A 14,137-nucleotide genomic window follows, 5' to 3' on the forward strand; every position below is an offset into this window, starting at 1 on the left:
GTTAGCTTGTCCTCACGATGCCAGGGGCTCTCTGCCACCCCAGGCAAGTCACCATAACCTTCTTGCCCGTAAATTCAGTGCGCACTTCTAAGTTCATGCCCTCTTCAATACTTCAGCAGCTTTGACACCGTTGAAATACTGTGTGCCTTGGTTTCCAAAGCAAGACTCTGCCCCAGTAATCCCTTTTCCTTTCCTCTGGCCAACTTGTGAAATACTGATGTGCTTCCGGGTTGTTGCCTAAGCCTATTCTCATCTTTCAGAATATGCTTCCCTTGGGTAATTTCATCCACTCATGACACTTCACTTACTATTTATACTAGTGAATTCCAGTATGTATTTGTCTCCAGCCTTAATGCCTGTGCTGAGCTTCAAACCAGTACATAAATCCATCTGCCTATTTGTAACTTGGAACCACAAACAGCTGAACCTCAAAAACAGAGCTCCTGTTTCCTATAACACCCCTCCCCCAGTCAGATGTGTTCTCCTTCCTCTACTTCCACGTAATTGTCTGAACTAAACATCATCCTGGGCTCCTTTCTCTCTCCTTTCCCATCCTTGCTCTAAAATGCTATATCCCTGATCGAGCCTTTTAGTGGTTGCCTGTTGCCCTCAAGAAACCATTCCTGACTATTTATCTCTATTCCTTTATTCATTATTCAGCAAATATTGAGCACCTGCTATATGTCCAGCACTGGAGTTAAACCAGTGAACCAACCAGATGAACCATCTCCTAGAATATTAACTGGCATGTGCAGGCATGACTGGAAAACAGTATGTTTAGGGAACTCAGAAAACACATAGATTACCTATTTTAGTAGTGATATCTTCATAGCAAAGAAAATTTGGCTTAGCTAGAAATCTTCTATTGAATGGCCTTTGTGAGTCATTGCTGTGTTTTGTATTAGTAAGATTTTTGCCTCTTGCATGCTATTCTATGGTTGGAGATCCATTGTAGGGTGTCCCCCAAAGCTGTGGCAGTCTTTTAACAGCACAGAGCAGAAATGGGTCTGCTGTCACAAGGAATGTCCTGATACTTGTTGCTGGCAGTAGTCAGCCTGACCAAGGGGCATCTCCATCCCAGGAAAGAGACTGCCTTACTCATGGGTGGATGAGATGGGGACATCTGGGGGGGTGTACAGACAAGCTATGGTACTGCCCCTTACTATTTACTTGAGAAGGAAATATTTGTCACCCCAGCTTCCCTGAGGTGATGTTGGAAGCTGACACTGTCAGGTTGCTGATACAGGTTGAAACTGGACAATATTCCAGAAAAAATTAGGCTGTTGTCCTGATCCTAGGTAGTTGCATAAACTATAGGTAGGCAGGAACACTGGCTGAACTCCCACTGTTGTCTAATAGACTCAGGAAGAACATTTTAAACAACAAAACAAACACAGCTCCCTAAAATAACTTAAATCCCATGAAAATAGAAAAAGGTCCACGTGTAACCATGTAGCTATAGCACATACAAATAAGAAATACAAATTACTTATGCTATCCAGAAATACATTTTACTCTCACTAAAATTTAAATTGTTTATTTAATGAATTAATTTTCCAAGAGCTTTTCTAGTTGGGACCGGCTTCATGGATATGTAAGTGACATATTTCACAGCTAAGTATTTGCAGTTTTTATACTGTCATATGTCTGGCTTATCCAACTTACTTTCCCCTTCCACTAATGTGAGTAGTTATTAGCTGGCCATTTGTACCTTCTCTTAGGCTTAGGATGGTTTAGTAAAGACAGCCAGATTCTAGTCTCAGTTTGTCCCTTAACTGTCTGGGTGACCTTAGTCAAGACATATAACATCTTTCTGGTATCCCTTATCCTAATATGTTTAATATAGATATTATATTGTCTGCCTACATTGCAGGTTGTGTCCCAAATCAGTTGAGATAATACATGTGAAATCTCTTTGAAAAATGTAAGATCTTGTATGTGTCAGTTCAGCTGGGATTAGTATATGGCATAATCCTTAGAGAGTGAGAGATATTGGTGATTTTTTGAGCAGCTGGAAAAGTGGCCTATTGAGATCTTTCTCTACTTCCAGCTGTAGATACAACCAAATTTTTGTGGTGTACCTGCTGATTGTCCTTTGCTTGGGGGGATTTTTTGCCAGGCCCATCACCAAGAATTGCTGTCTCAGCAGCAAAATTTCATCCTGGCCACCCAGTCTGCTCAGGCCTTCTTGGATCAGCATGGCCACAACCTCACCCCCGAAGAACGCCAGGTGCTAGAGGACAAGCTCGGAGAGCTAAAGGGCCAATATGCCTCTTCCCTGGCCCGGTCGGAGGCGGAGCTGAAGCAGGTGCAGACACTGCGGGACGAGCTGCAGAAGTTTCTGCAGGACCATGAAGAGTTTGAGAACTGGCTGGAACGGTCTGAGAGAGAGCTGGAGAACATGCATCAAGGAGGCAGCTGTCCCGAAGCCCTTCCCTCCCTGCTGAAGCGGCAGGGCAGCTTCTCGGAGGATGTCATTTCCCACAAAGGAGACTTGCGATTTGTGACCATCTCCGGACAGAAAGTTTTAGACACAGAAAACAGCTTTGAGGAAGGCAGAGAGGCATCAGCAACTGGAATGTTAGTGAAGGGAAAACTGAAGGATGCAACAGAAAGATACACTGCTCTGCATTCAAAGGTACCAAGAAGTTCCTGATGGCCTCTGGGGGAACAATCACAGCAGCCCTCACATAACTATGCGTGGTTTCTGGGGCTTAGAATAAGAACCTCAGGACACAGTGAGTGAACTGATTTGTGTATTGACCACAGGCAGAATGTGTTTATGAGCTCTGCAAAAATGCAGAATGTGGAGGCCCCTGGGCTAATGCCTGGTCCCAGCAGTATCAGGGGTATCATGTCTCGCTCTGGTAGGGAAGGTGGATGGAGGTGCTCGCTTCCTGTATCCTGATCAGCAGATGTGGGCTCGCAGGAGACATAGTACAAGGAAAACTTGAACCACATACACAGTCTTTATTCCTAGACAGAGCATCTAGGTAAATCCTTACCTTCTTCCCTAACAGAGAATTCCCGTTAGCTCCCAAGATGTATAATCCAGTCAGTTCTTCTAACTTGTATTGTGCATTTTGCCAACATCTCTGACCTCACCAAAAGGAACACTTTTTGTACCTCCTAGTCCCTGCCTTAGCCTGCAACCTGGTGTGCATTTCTTTGGTGGCTTATCATATAACTCACTAAATCTTCACAGGTCTATAATATAGTTGGGGTGAATAGTATGGATCAAACAGCAGAGGCCCCACTTGTAGAAGATGGTTGCTACTTATCTGTCCATGGAGTCCCCAGAACTACCCTCAATTGTAGTTCTAGTGAGATCCCTTTAACAAAGCCAGGCTTTTCTTTGGACTGTGCCGACCTACAAAGCTGCTGCCTCTAGCCTGCCCTTGCATAAATCTGCTTTCCCTTTTTTTCTCCCGCACAGTGTACACGATTGGGCTCTCACCTGAACATGCTCCTAGGCCGGTATCAGCAGTTCCAGAGCACTGCTGACAGCCTGCAGGCCTGGATGCAGGCTTGTGAAGCCAACGTGGAGAAGCTCCTCTCAGATACTGTTGCCTCTGACCCTGGGATCCTACAACAGCAGCTTGCAACAGCAAAGGTAGGCGGGGACACAGGCTGTCTAGCACATGGGATGGAGCACCTACCACAAGATAAAGCAAATACTCTCATAGGTTAAAGGCAGTGGTTGGGATGCCTCGGACAAGATCTGGTTCCTAAAACAGTTAATTCTAACATCTGTGGGTATGGATAAACAGCATTATTCTTCATAGCTCCAGCAGCATCATGCTAAGGAGCTCTTGGTTCCTAGAACCAGCTTTGATTACTCAGAGGTTTTACTTTTGGCTTTTTTCATGGACAAGCAGCAGTTGCAGGAAGAATTAGCTGAGCACCAAGTACCTGTAGAAAAGCTCCAAAAAGTAGCCCATGACCTCATGGAAATTGAAGGAGAGCCAGCTCCAGACCGCAAGCATGTGCAAGAAACTACAGGTATGAAGCAGCAATAACAAGAGTGCTCCCTTAATTCTTAGTATGTACCACTGTTCTGTAATACATCACACTATATCGTGCAAGTATCTGTGGTGCCCGCAAGGGGCTGAGGATACAACCGGCAATAGCTCACCCTCGAATGAGCTTTGTCCCTGCACCATTGACCGCCTTTGCAATCTGGTTTCAGCTCCTCTTCCCAGGCATTCTGCCTTCTAGCCATGCCCTGCTTCTTTCCTTTCCCAAGTAAACTTGTCATTTCTTCATTACTTGACCCCTGAAGTTTTCCCTATGGTTTAACTGCTAACATGTATTGAGTGCTTAGCATGCGTGATGAAATCTTGCTCAAACTTCTAGCTGTACCTGAGAGGTTTCTTCCTTTGTAAAGTCCTGACTACCACCTCCAACCCCCAAAAGAAATAAAAGATAAGAAATAATTATTCTTCCTTCAGGCTTCTCTAGTACATTACTCTTACCATCAATATAGCACTTAAGATTTTATTTTTATGGTTAATTGTGATGTGCCTTTTGCTGCCTATGCTTGCTTTTATGGTTCTAAGTTTGCAGAAGGCAAGGACTCATCTTAATTGTCTTCAGTCCTCAGCATCCAGCACAATTTCTGGCATTTAGCAGGTGCTCAGTAAACAGTGCGTTGTGAATTTGGCTCAAATATAAATTCACTTGAAGCTTATTCTTTCTTTTTGTTGTAATGTCTGTTATTATTGTAATTAACATGTGCAATTTAAATACATTCTTTTTAAAAGCACAACACAAAAATCGTGTCCATACTCTTCTTATGGCCCTCATTTTCCAGATTCCATACTCAGCCATTTTCAGAGCCTCTCCAGTAACCTGGCTGAGCGCTCTGCTCTGCTGCAGAAGGCAATTGCCCAATCTCAGAGTGTCCAGGAAAGCCTGGAGAGCTTGTTGCAGTCCATCAGGGAAGTCGAGCAAAACCTGGAAGAGGAGCAGGTGACATCACTGTCATCAGGAGTCATCCAGGAAGCCCTGGCCACTAACATGGTGAGACCAATGCCCCAAGAGTTAGCATAGAGGATGTATTTGCTGTGTTCCAGAATTTCATCACTTTGAAAAAGTATCAGAAGAATTCATTCCCATGAATCTTCTAATAAGACTTAGCGATGATGATTAATCCACATAAAGATATTTCTACCCAATTTCCAAACCATTGTTAAGCTCGAGGAAAAGCAGTGCTACAGAGTCACTGGTGGAATAGGCTGGAGAACTAAGGGGATGGGTTGTATGGTATCACAGAGGCTCAGTTGCAATCCAACCTTCCTTGAGGAAGGGAGCATGTAATTATGAGAAGTTTACTGGTTTGTGGCTCAGATATCCTAGGATAAGTGAGCCAGGAGCTGACAGACACATTTTTGGTGACAGAAATTGAAGCAAGACATTGCTCGGCAAAAGAGTAGCTTGGAGGCCACCCGTGAGATGGTGACCCGGTTCATGGAGACGGCAGACAGCACCACGGCTGCGGTGCTGCAGGGCAAACTGGCGGAGGTGAGCCAGCGCTTCGAACAACTCTGTCTACAGCAGCAAGAAAAGGAGAGCTCCCTAAAGAAGCTTCTGCCCCAGGCAGAGATGTTTGAACATCTCTCTGATAAGCTGCAGCAGTTCATGGAAAACAAAAGCCGGATGCTAGCCTCTGGAAATCAGCCAGATCAAGATATTACACATTTCTTCCAGCAGATCCAGGTGAGAATATATCTGCCAAATTGGCAGAACAAAGAGAAAAGAAGGGCAAGGAGGGGACCAGCACTCACTGAGCACATAATACATCAGTCAGTGTACTAGAAACTTGACCTGCGTTATCTTAAAGAATTATCACAACCGCCCTGTAAACTAGATACTGTTTGTCCATTTTTTAAAAACAAAGCTGAGATTTATTTTTCACTCATTCTGCATGTTTAACCCAGATCAGTAGGGCTACTTAGTCCGTCACGGTCATTTTCAGGGATTCAAGTTCACGGGAACTTCATCCTGCCATATGTCTTCATGACTACCGCTGCAACAGGGAGCAATCAATCAAATCCATTCACATTTCATTAGTTAAGGCAGGTTCTATACCTGGCTTTCAAGGGGGTGGAGAAATGTATTCCTACCATATATGTAGTTGGTGCAGAGTTGGAAATATTTGGTGAGGAGTATCACCTGTCACAGATACAGATACATATGCTGCTGGATTGCTAGGTCATAGCATATGTCTATGCTTAATTTGACCAAGTAGTGGCCACCTTGGCTCCACAGTGGCTGTACGTTGCCACCTGTAGCACTTCAGCATTCCAGTATCCCCACATTGCTGCCTTGGGTTTATCCAGCTTTTTCCATGTTAAAGTAGGGTCTCTGGGTTTTGTTTCGTTTCCTGTCCTTTTTGGATTTTGTTTTGAATAATTGCAAACTTACAGAAAAGTAGAAGGAATGCACAATAAACACCAGCATACTTTTTACCTACATCCTCCTCCCTCCAACAAGATTTCACCATTTTGCATTCCCACCAGCAGTGCATGCAGTATATGTTGTCAGCATTGGAATTTGTGTTAATCTCATTGAGAAAATATGAAGTTTCGATGTGGTTTTAATTTTTATTTCTTCTCTGATGAAGTTAAGTATATTTTTATACATTTAAGGGCTTTTATTTGTAAACTATTGGTTCATGGCCTTTACTGTTTTCTGTCAGGAGTTTGATTTTTGTTTTTTGGGTTTTTTTCTTCTTTCAACTTATAAAAGTTCTGTATTAAGGAGATTAATTCTTTTTATGTGATCTGTTGAAAATCTTTTTTCACAGTTTGTCCTTTGTCTTTTGCTTATATAGTGTTTTTGGCCATGTAAGGGGTTTTTTAATTTTTACACAGTAAACTTTATCACTTTTTACTGAACATGTATTTTTGGTCATAATTTGAAAGCCTTTTGCCACACACAGGTGAAGGAATTCACCCATGAATTCACTTCTAGAACTTGTATGGTTTCTTTCATTCTTTTATATTTGAATCTTTTCACATTTTAAGTTTATTCTAAGATCTAGTTGTTCCCAATACCATTTCTCTGAAAAGTCCATCTTTTCCTCAGTGATTTGAGAACTCATCTTTATCATATATAGTTTATCCGTATAGGCTCAAGTCTATTTCTGGATTTTCTGTTCTTCTTTGCTGGTCTGTCTGTTCACAAACCATAGCGTACTGTTTTTTATTCTCAGGCTTTATGGTATGTTTTAGTATCTAGTAGGGCTAGTCTCTCCTTTCTTGCTTTCCTTCAGCATTTTTCATATCTATATTTGTATGTTTATTTTTCCATGTGAACTTTAGAATCAACTTTATTAGTCATAGGGGGAAAAGTTAGTAGTTTTATTTGGGTCATGTTAAATTTATTCATGCATGCATATATACACACATATACATACACACATATCTTTATGGATATCTTTCCATTTATTGAGGTATGCTTTTGTGTCTATCAGAAATATTTTAAGGTTATATTCATAAAGCTTGCTATTTTATTGGATTACATCATTGTTTGATTAATTGTATTGATTCTCTTGGGTTTTTTTTTTTTAATTTGTTTTTTAATGTTCTTATTTATTTTTGAGACAGAGACAGAGCATGAGCAGGGGAGGGGCAGAGAGAGAGAGGGAGACACAGAATCCAAAGCAGGCTCCAGGCTCTGAGCTGTCAGCACAGAGCCCGATGTGGGGCTCGAACTCACACACTGTGAGATCATGACCTGAGCTGAAGTCGGATGCCCAACCGAGCCACCCAGGTGCCCCGTTTCTCTTGGGGTTTTATAAATACACTTCATATAATCTGCAAATATAGTTTTACCTCTTCTTTTCAAATTTTTATGCCACAGGTTGTTTTCTCTTACCTTGATCACGTTGGCTAATATCTTCACTACAGACTTAAATAATAGTTGAGAGAGTATGTTTGTCGTGTTTTACAGAAGAGAGAAGCTATGGAAGCTCAGAGAAGTTTAATAGCTTAAGATCACAAGCCATGATTGATTTTCAGAAGTCTTTTTGACTCCAAAAACCTCCATTCTTTTCACTTTGCCATGCTGCCTCCCAAATCTTTGAACATTTATTTAAAGGAGACAAGACTCCTTTTAAATTCCTAGCCATTCTCAGGTGGATTGGAGAAATCCTCCATATTTATTGCTGTAGTTGGTCCAGAGAGCCTCTTTTTTTGTTCTTTTTCTACAGATTAGAGGGAACTTGCCCCAGATTTAATATAGCTTTTATTTTTTTTTAGAGTATACTTATTTATAATGATGAGAGGATTTACTACATTTCCTTATTTGCTTAACAGGAACTGAATTTGGAAATGGAAGATCAACAGGAGAACCTTGAGACTCTCGAGCACCTGGTCACTGAACTGAGCTCCTGTGGCTTTGCCCTGGACCTCTCCCAACACCAGGACAGGGTACAGAACCTCAAAAAGGACTTTACAGAGTTACAGAAGACAGTTAAAGAAAGGTGAGTTTTCATATATGTTGGTCAATTCGGGGAGCTAATTTTTTCTTGCTGTTCAATGAAATGCTTTTCTTTTCCTCCTTCAGTAGAAAATATGGCATCGGGCACTCTGCTACTGAGTCCTAGGAGTTGGAAAGTGCCTCTTTCAGGCAAAGCTATTCAATCTACTTGGTCCTTAGTGGTTTTCTTTTACTAAATAATGAATTCCTTCTCAGTGATGGGGCTCAGTTCCCCTCTGTACAATCAAAGGCCCAGGTCACCTAGACCCAAAAGAACAAATTTGGGACAGTAAGTAGGATTGTGGCAGGATTTGAAGTAAAGACAAAAATTAGAAGAAACTTTCCAGATGTAATTAAGGGTTATATTGGTCCTCTCTCTCTCTGTCTCTCTCTGTCTCTCTGTGCTTGTTTTGACCACATTTAAGTTGCTGTTTTAGAGGAGTGTCTGGATTCTTCTTTTAAGGCAAACATGGGAATATATGACAAGGGTAGCTGATTTCAGATTACCTGCTGACTGTTGAAAAGCCATGATTCCATTAGAAAACCTCATGTGGGTTTAGGAGCTTGATAAGACTTCTCTTGGTTTAGCCATATATATAACCTTGATTAGGCAAGTGACTGCCTTGGGAAAGTGACCAGAGAAAAGCAGTTGCTCAAAACAGTACTGTAAGCAACAGGTTATTTAGTGGAGAGGAGGGGGATAAAGGCCAGGAAGGCTGGTTTTTCCTATGCTCAGGGCCGTTTAGCTGTATGAAGAACCAGGATCTCTGGCTTAAAGTCTGCCAGATGTGGCCACTTCCAGAACTTAATTTCGAAATTGAATTATCCTTTCTCCTTGGTTTATTTTATTCATTTGTGTGCGCAAGCTGACTTCTCTGAGCCTCAGTTTCGGCATCTTCCTTGCTAAGGGGATTAGCATTTGAATTAGGCTTTGAAAGAGTCAACTACCTAAAAAGTGGCAGAGCTGGCCTTGACATCCAAAGCCTACATTCTTTCCATTGTATCATAGCACCTAAATAGCACGCTCCTTTCAGTTTCTCTGGCTTTCACTTTAGCCTGGGGTAAGATTGAGGACTCCTCTCCCCAGAAATGTCCAAACAAGGGCAACAGATTCCTTAGTTTGATGCTCTCTTACATTGTATGTGGTGGTTTAGCCAAAGCTGCTGTGGAAAAGATTATGGGAAGGAAAGGCCCTGTAAGGAAAAGCTGCCTTGAGTCCCAGAATGAGTATAGTTTTAGTTCAAGTTGACTTCTTTACAAAGCTTAGTCTGGCAAGTAACAAAATGTCTTCATTGACAGAGAGGAAGATGCATCATCTTGTCAGGAGCAATTGGATGAATTTCGGAAGCTGGTTAGGACCTTCCAGAAATGGCTGAAGGAAACAGAAGGGAATATTCCACCTACAGAGACTTTCATGAGTACTAAGGAGCTGGAAAAGCAGATTGAACACCTGAAGGTAGGTGAACAAAAGGAGCTCCAGGAACCAGACTAGACAGCGGTTTGGAAGCTTGTGTGGACTGATCTCCCCCTGTGGTAGGGAAGTGGTGTGACAAGTCCAAGTTATCCATCTGCATCATCAGAATAGAAATCTCCCCATTTTCTTCATGTGATTCCCACCTACCCCTACCTCAGCACTGAGCACCAAAAGATCTCCAATTTAAAAACCAAAACCAGGGTGCCTGGGTGGCCCAGTGGGATGAGCATCCCAATTCTTGATTTCGGCTCAGGTCATGATCCCAGGATCATGGAATCGAGCCCTGGGTCAAGCTCTGTGCTAAGCATGGAGCCTGCTTAAGATTCTCTCTCTCTGCCCCTCTCCCTAGCACACATGCTCTCAACTCTCTCTCTCTAAATACATACATGCATGTATGTACGTCCACACCAAAACCACAAAAGTAACCTATGGAGAATAACATCTATAAAGTTTCAACTGTTTCTCGGAGGCCTCTCATGTTTGAGAATTGTTATATGTGAGCCAGTGACTAGATATATGGTCAGCAAGTTGAGGAAAGAAGAACTAGCTCCACAACTAAACAAAGGAAAGTTAGAATCAGATGGTTGGAAGGTACCTTCCAGAGTAGGATTAACCTTTCTCCAATCCCCTGCAGAATCCCTTCTTTGATTTAGTCATTCGGCCTCTGCTTGCACCTCTAATACATCTCTTCTTTTTGTTGACACCAAGCCAGTCTGCCTCCAGCTAGTTCTCATGCATTCTCTTCCTTTTCTTAGTAAAGCAAGATTTGTCTTAGGCCAGATGACAGGGAAGAGTTTAGTTGCTTTCACAGAGAGAGCCAGGAACATTTGCTATAGGGAATCCCCCAGGGCAGAGCTTCCTGATTTCTTGGTCCACAGTGCCCTTAGTGTTTCAAGAAATTTTTCACAGTACCTCAAGGCCAAAAAAAGAAACAGGAAAGGAAAAAAACCTAAAAAACCTCAACTTCCTACGTGGTTAGATCAAAATCATGTAATAGTAGTTGTTCACATGGTACCCAACAGATGTCACTGTGTTGCCCTCAAACATTTAAAATATCTTGTGAGTCAATGCATCGTCTGGGAACTGAGGCTCTTTGGAATCAAGAGTGATTAATAAAAGAATTGACAGCTGTGAATTGATAAGGCTCAGTTAGGCAGCATGAGCTTGCTAGATGTTCATGGCTCTGTCTTCCTCTGCTGCTCAGCAGCTTAAGGCCAAAAGCAAACTAAGTAGGGGCACCTGGGTGGCTCTGTTGGCTAAGCGTCAGACTTCAGTTCATGAGTTTGAGCCCTGCTTTGGGCTCTCTGCTGTCAGCATAGAGCCCAATTTGGATCCTCTGTCTTCCTCTCTCTCTGCCCTTCCCCTACTGTCTCTCTCAAAAATAAGTATAAACATTAAAAAAAAATTTTTTTAAGGTAAACTAAGTAGACTGTCAGGGAACTTCAGTTGTGGAGGAAAGGATTCAAAGCTGGGATGGTGTCCCTGCTTTGGAAGAAGTAAAATTCTGCTTCTGTGGCAGGCAATCCACCTCCAGAGACAACATGACCTAGTTAGAGTAGATGCCATTGTTTCCTAATTGTTTTCCCTGTTAGAGCTCTGACTGCAACCCCAATATAAAGTTCCCTTGAAAATGCAAAGTGTAGCCTATGATTCTAGGTATTGCTGTACATCCCCATATGGAGCTCCTCATTTTACCCTCCAATTGCCATTTCCTTTTTATTCTTTACATGCATCCTGTTCCCTTTTTATACCTTTTGTCTTAAGTCAAAGCTTTCCTCCTTCTACTCAGAATTAAGTGTGTCTCCTCTTGTGCTCTCAGACTTTACTGTCTATATTTCTGTAATAGCATTTATTCTATTATGGTGCAATTGATTATCTGAGCTCTTGGTTATAGGAACTGTGTCATAATCGTATTTTGTATCCCCAGTGTTAGGCATGATGCCTGGCCTACAGTAAATGTTCAATAAATATTGGATGGATGGATGGATGGATGGATGGATGGATGGATGGATGGAAAGATCCTGAATATTCCAGGATATCATTCTCCCATATAATGACTGGCTAAACCGATCTTGAAGTGGCTGAATACATGAGGATGGTCACTCAATGTTATCAAAACTTTAAGGAATATATTTAGAAGAACAGGTGTCCCAAAGTCCCCAGATGTTACATTTAGCTGTCTGTTCTTTTACCAGGATCTTCTAGATGACTGGGCAAGTAAGGGAAGTTTGGTGGAGGAAATCAATTGCAAAGGCACTTCTTTAGAAAATCTCATCATGGAGATCACAGCACCCGATTCCCAGGCCAAGACAGGTGAGTGCAGGTTCTTAAAAATGTAGTGAATAAACATCATTCTTTGCTTTGGCCTTTGGTTATGACCCCTTATTTAATAAAACTCAGAATCAAGGTTGAGTATGAGAACAAAGGGGAGTGTTCCACAAAGCAGTCTTCCCCTTCAACCTGATCTGTTTTCCATTTGCTATCTATCATTGCTCCATTTTGCAGATTTCCTTCTTATGGTAGGAAAAACTAAAGGGACTAGTTAGCCTAAATAAACAGAGAAGGGTTAAAATAAGATTTCCATTTTGACGAATTTTCTCTCTTTTAAACATGTGAATGGACGGTTGTGCATTATCTTTACATTGGAGTCAGTCCTGGAGGGTATTAGCTTGATCTCTTGAGAGAGACACAGCATTTAGGGGTCAGTGTTGGCATACCAAGGACTGCCACACTTCTTGGAAGTGGACACAAAGATTATGCCCAGATGTATGAATAATCTCTGGCTGCAAATTAAGTCTTTCAAACAAAATCTGTATGAGCTCACAATCACTTTCCGGTTGTTAATTGGGATCTCATAGGTTTTATTACCAAACTGTGTTAGTGCACCTCTATAGTCACTGACATAGTAAGAGAAAAGTTTATTTTTACCTCTTGAGAATGGCTACTTTTCTTTTGGAGTGTAAAGATCTCTTGGAACTACCCAGAAATGACACCATTTCAGGGAATTCGTGCTTCTTATATTCCAACACATAAAACCTCTAAGTCAGCAGCTTATTAGTGTGTGACTATATCAGGAATCAGCAAGCTTTTTCTTAAAGAACCATATAGTAAATACTTCAGGCTTGTGAGGCGTATGGTCTCTGTCACGCTACACTTCTCTGCCATTGTAGCACAAAATTAGTCATAGACAATATATAAATAAGTGGGTGTGGCTGTGTTCAAATAAAACTTTATTTACAGAAATAGGCAGAGGGCCAGATTTGGCCAGTATAGTTTTTTCACTTCTGGACTAGACCAGTGGTTGTTCAAATTTTTTATAGCCCTAGAGTCTGTTTAAGAATAATCTCAAATCGAACTCTACTATATAAAACAATACAAATGGTATTTTATTGGCATAAATTTCCCTTATAAGTGAATTTATATCATTTATCTATTATGCAATCCATCGGTGAGGATACTGAGACTATCTTAGGGAATATAAAAATTTGGAAAAGGATTTCTGGATGACAGCTTTGTTATCTGATTTATTTCTCAATTTTGTTTGCCTGTATCATATCCAGAAAATGCAAGTCACACAGATAAGTAGTTGTAAATGATAACAAATGTTTTAAAAAGTTCACTTTACAGTCTCAGAACACTCATCAATTAAGCTGAACTAGAAGCTTGAAAGTGATGTAATAAATTCTTGTTTCAAAGCTAAATCACCAAGAATTTTAATGAGGACTCACATTCTTTTCTTAAACCTAGAAAGTACCTAAAACTGGCATTGAGGACAAAAATTTGCCTGTAACCTGACATCACCATGATCTGAAGTGTTAAGAATTCTGTTAACAGGATTCCACCCTAATGAAAGCCTGATCCGAATAGATGCACCACAGCCTTCTTTATCATTTTCTTTAATGTAGCACTCATGTGCCATAAATGTTTTTCTTTGTATGAGGGAACATGTGTAGGTTTGACTATTGTAATGTCCTGGCAAAGAGCTACAGCTTTTCCAATCAGTGACGCTCAAAAAAGAAGTATAAATGTATGCAGAGAGGTACAGGAGCTACTTTATTCTCTGCCGAGAACAGCATAAATTGGTTAAGATGTGCTATTCAACATAATTGAACATGTGCGTTTTGTTGCCATTTCTAAGTGGTTAGAAATATATTCTGAATATTACACTTAAAACCAAAC

General features: G+C 41.3%; 1 protein-coding gene across 29 annotated transcripts in view; it reads left to right on the top strand.

Annotated features, from left to right (window-relative positions):
• The window catches only part of MACF1 (microtubule actin crosslinking factor 1), a 328,483-nt gene that overhangs the window by 224,401 nt on the left and 89,945 nt on the right, over positions 1-14,137 (top strand). For all 29 annotated transcript variants that reach the window (XM_027059599.2, XM_053211857.1, XM_027059590.2 and 26 more), the window contains 8 exons: positions 2,120-2,638; positions 3,437-3,613; positions 3,879-4,002; positions 4,814-5,022; positions 5,401-5,718; positions 8,322-8,488; positions 9,784-9,940; positions 12,154-12,271. In XM_027059599.2, the coding sequence (XP_026915400.2) occupies positions 2,120-2,638; positions 3,437-3,613; positions 3,879-4,002; positions 4,814-5,022; positions 5,401-5,718; positions 8,322-8,488; positions 9,784-9,940; positions 12,154-12,271 (1,789 nt within the window). The remainder of the gene's footprint in view (positions 1-2,119; positions 2,639-3,436; positions 3,614-3,878; positions 4,003-4,813; positions 5,023-5,400; positions 5,719-8,321; positions 8,489-9,783; positions 9,941-12,153; positions 12,272-14,137) is intronic.

This window comes from Acinonyx jubatus, chromosome C1 (assembly GCF_027475565.1).
Source record: "Acinonyx jubatus isolate Ajub_Pintada_27869175 chromosome C1, VMU_Ajub_asm_v1.0, whole genome shotgun sequence".
Lineage (NCBI taxonomy): Eukaryota > Metazoa > Chordata > Mammalia > Carnivora > Felidae > Acinonyx > Acinonyx jubatus.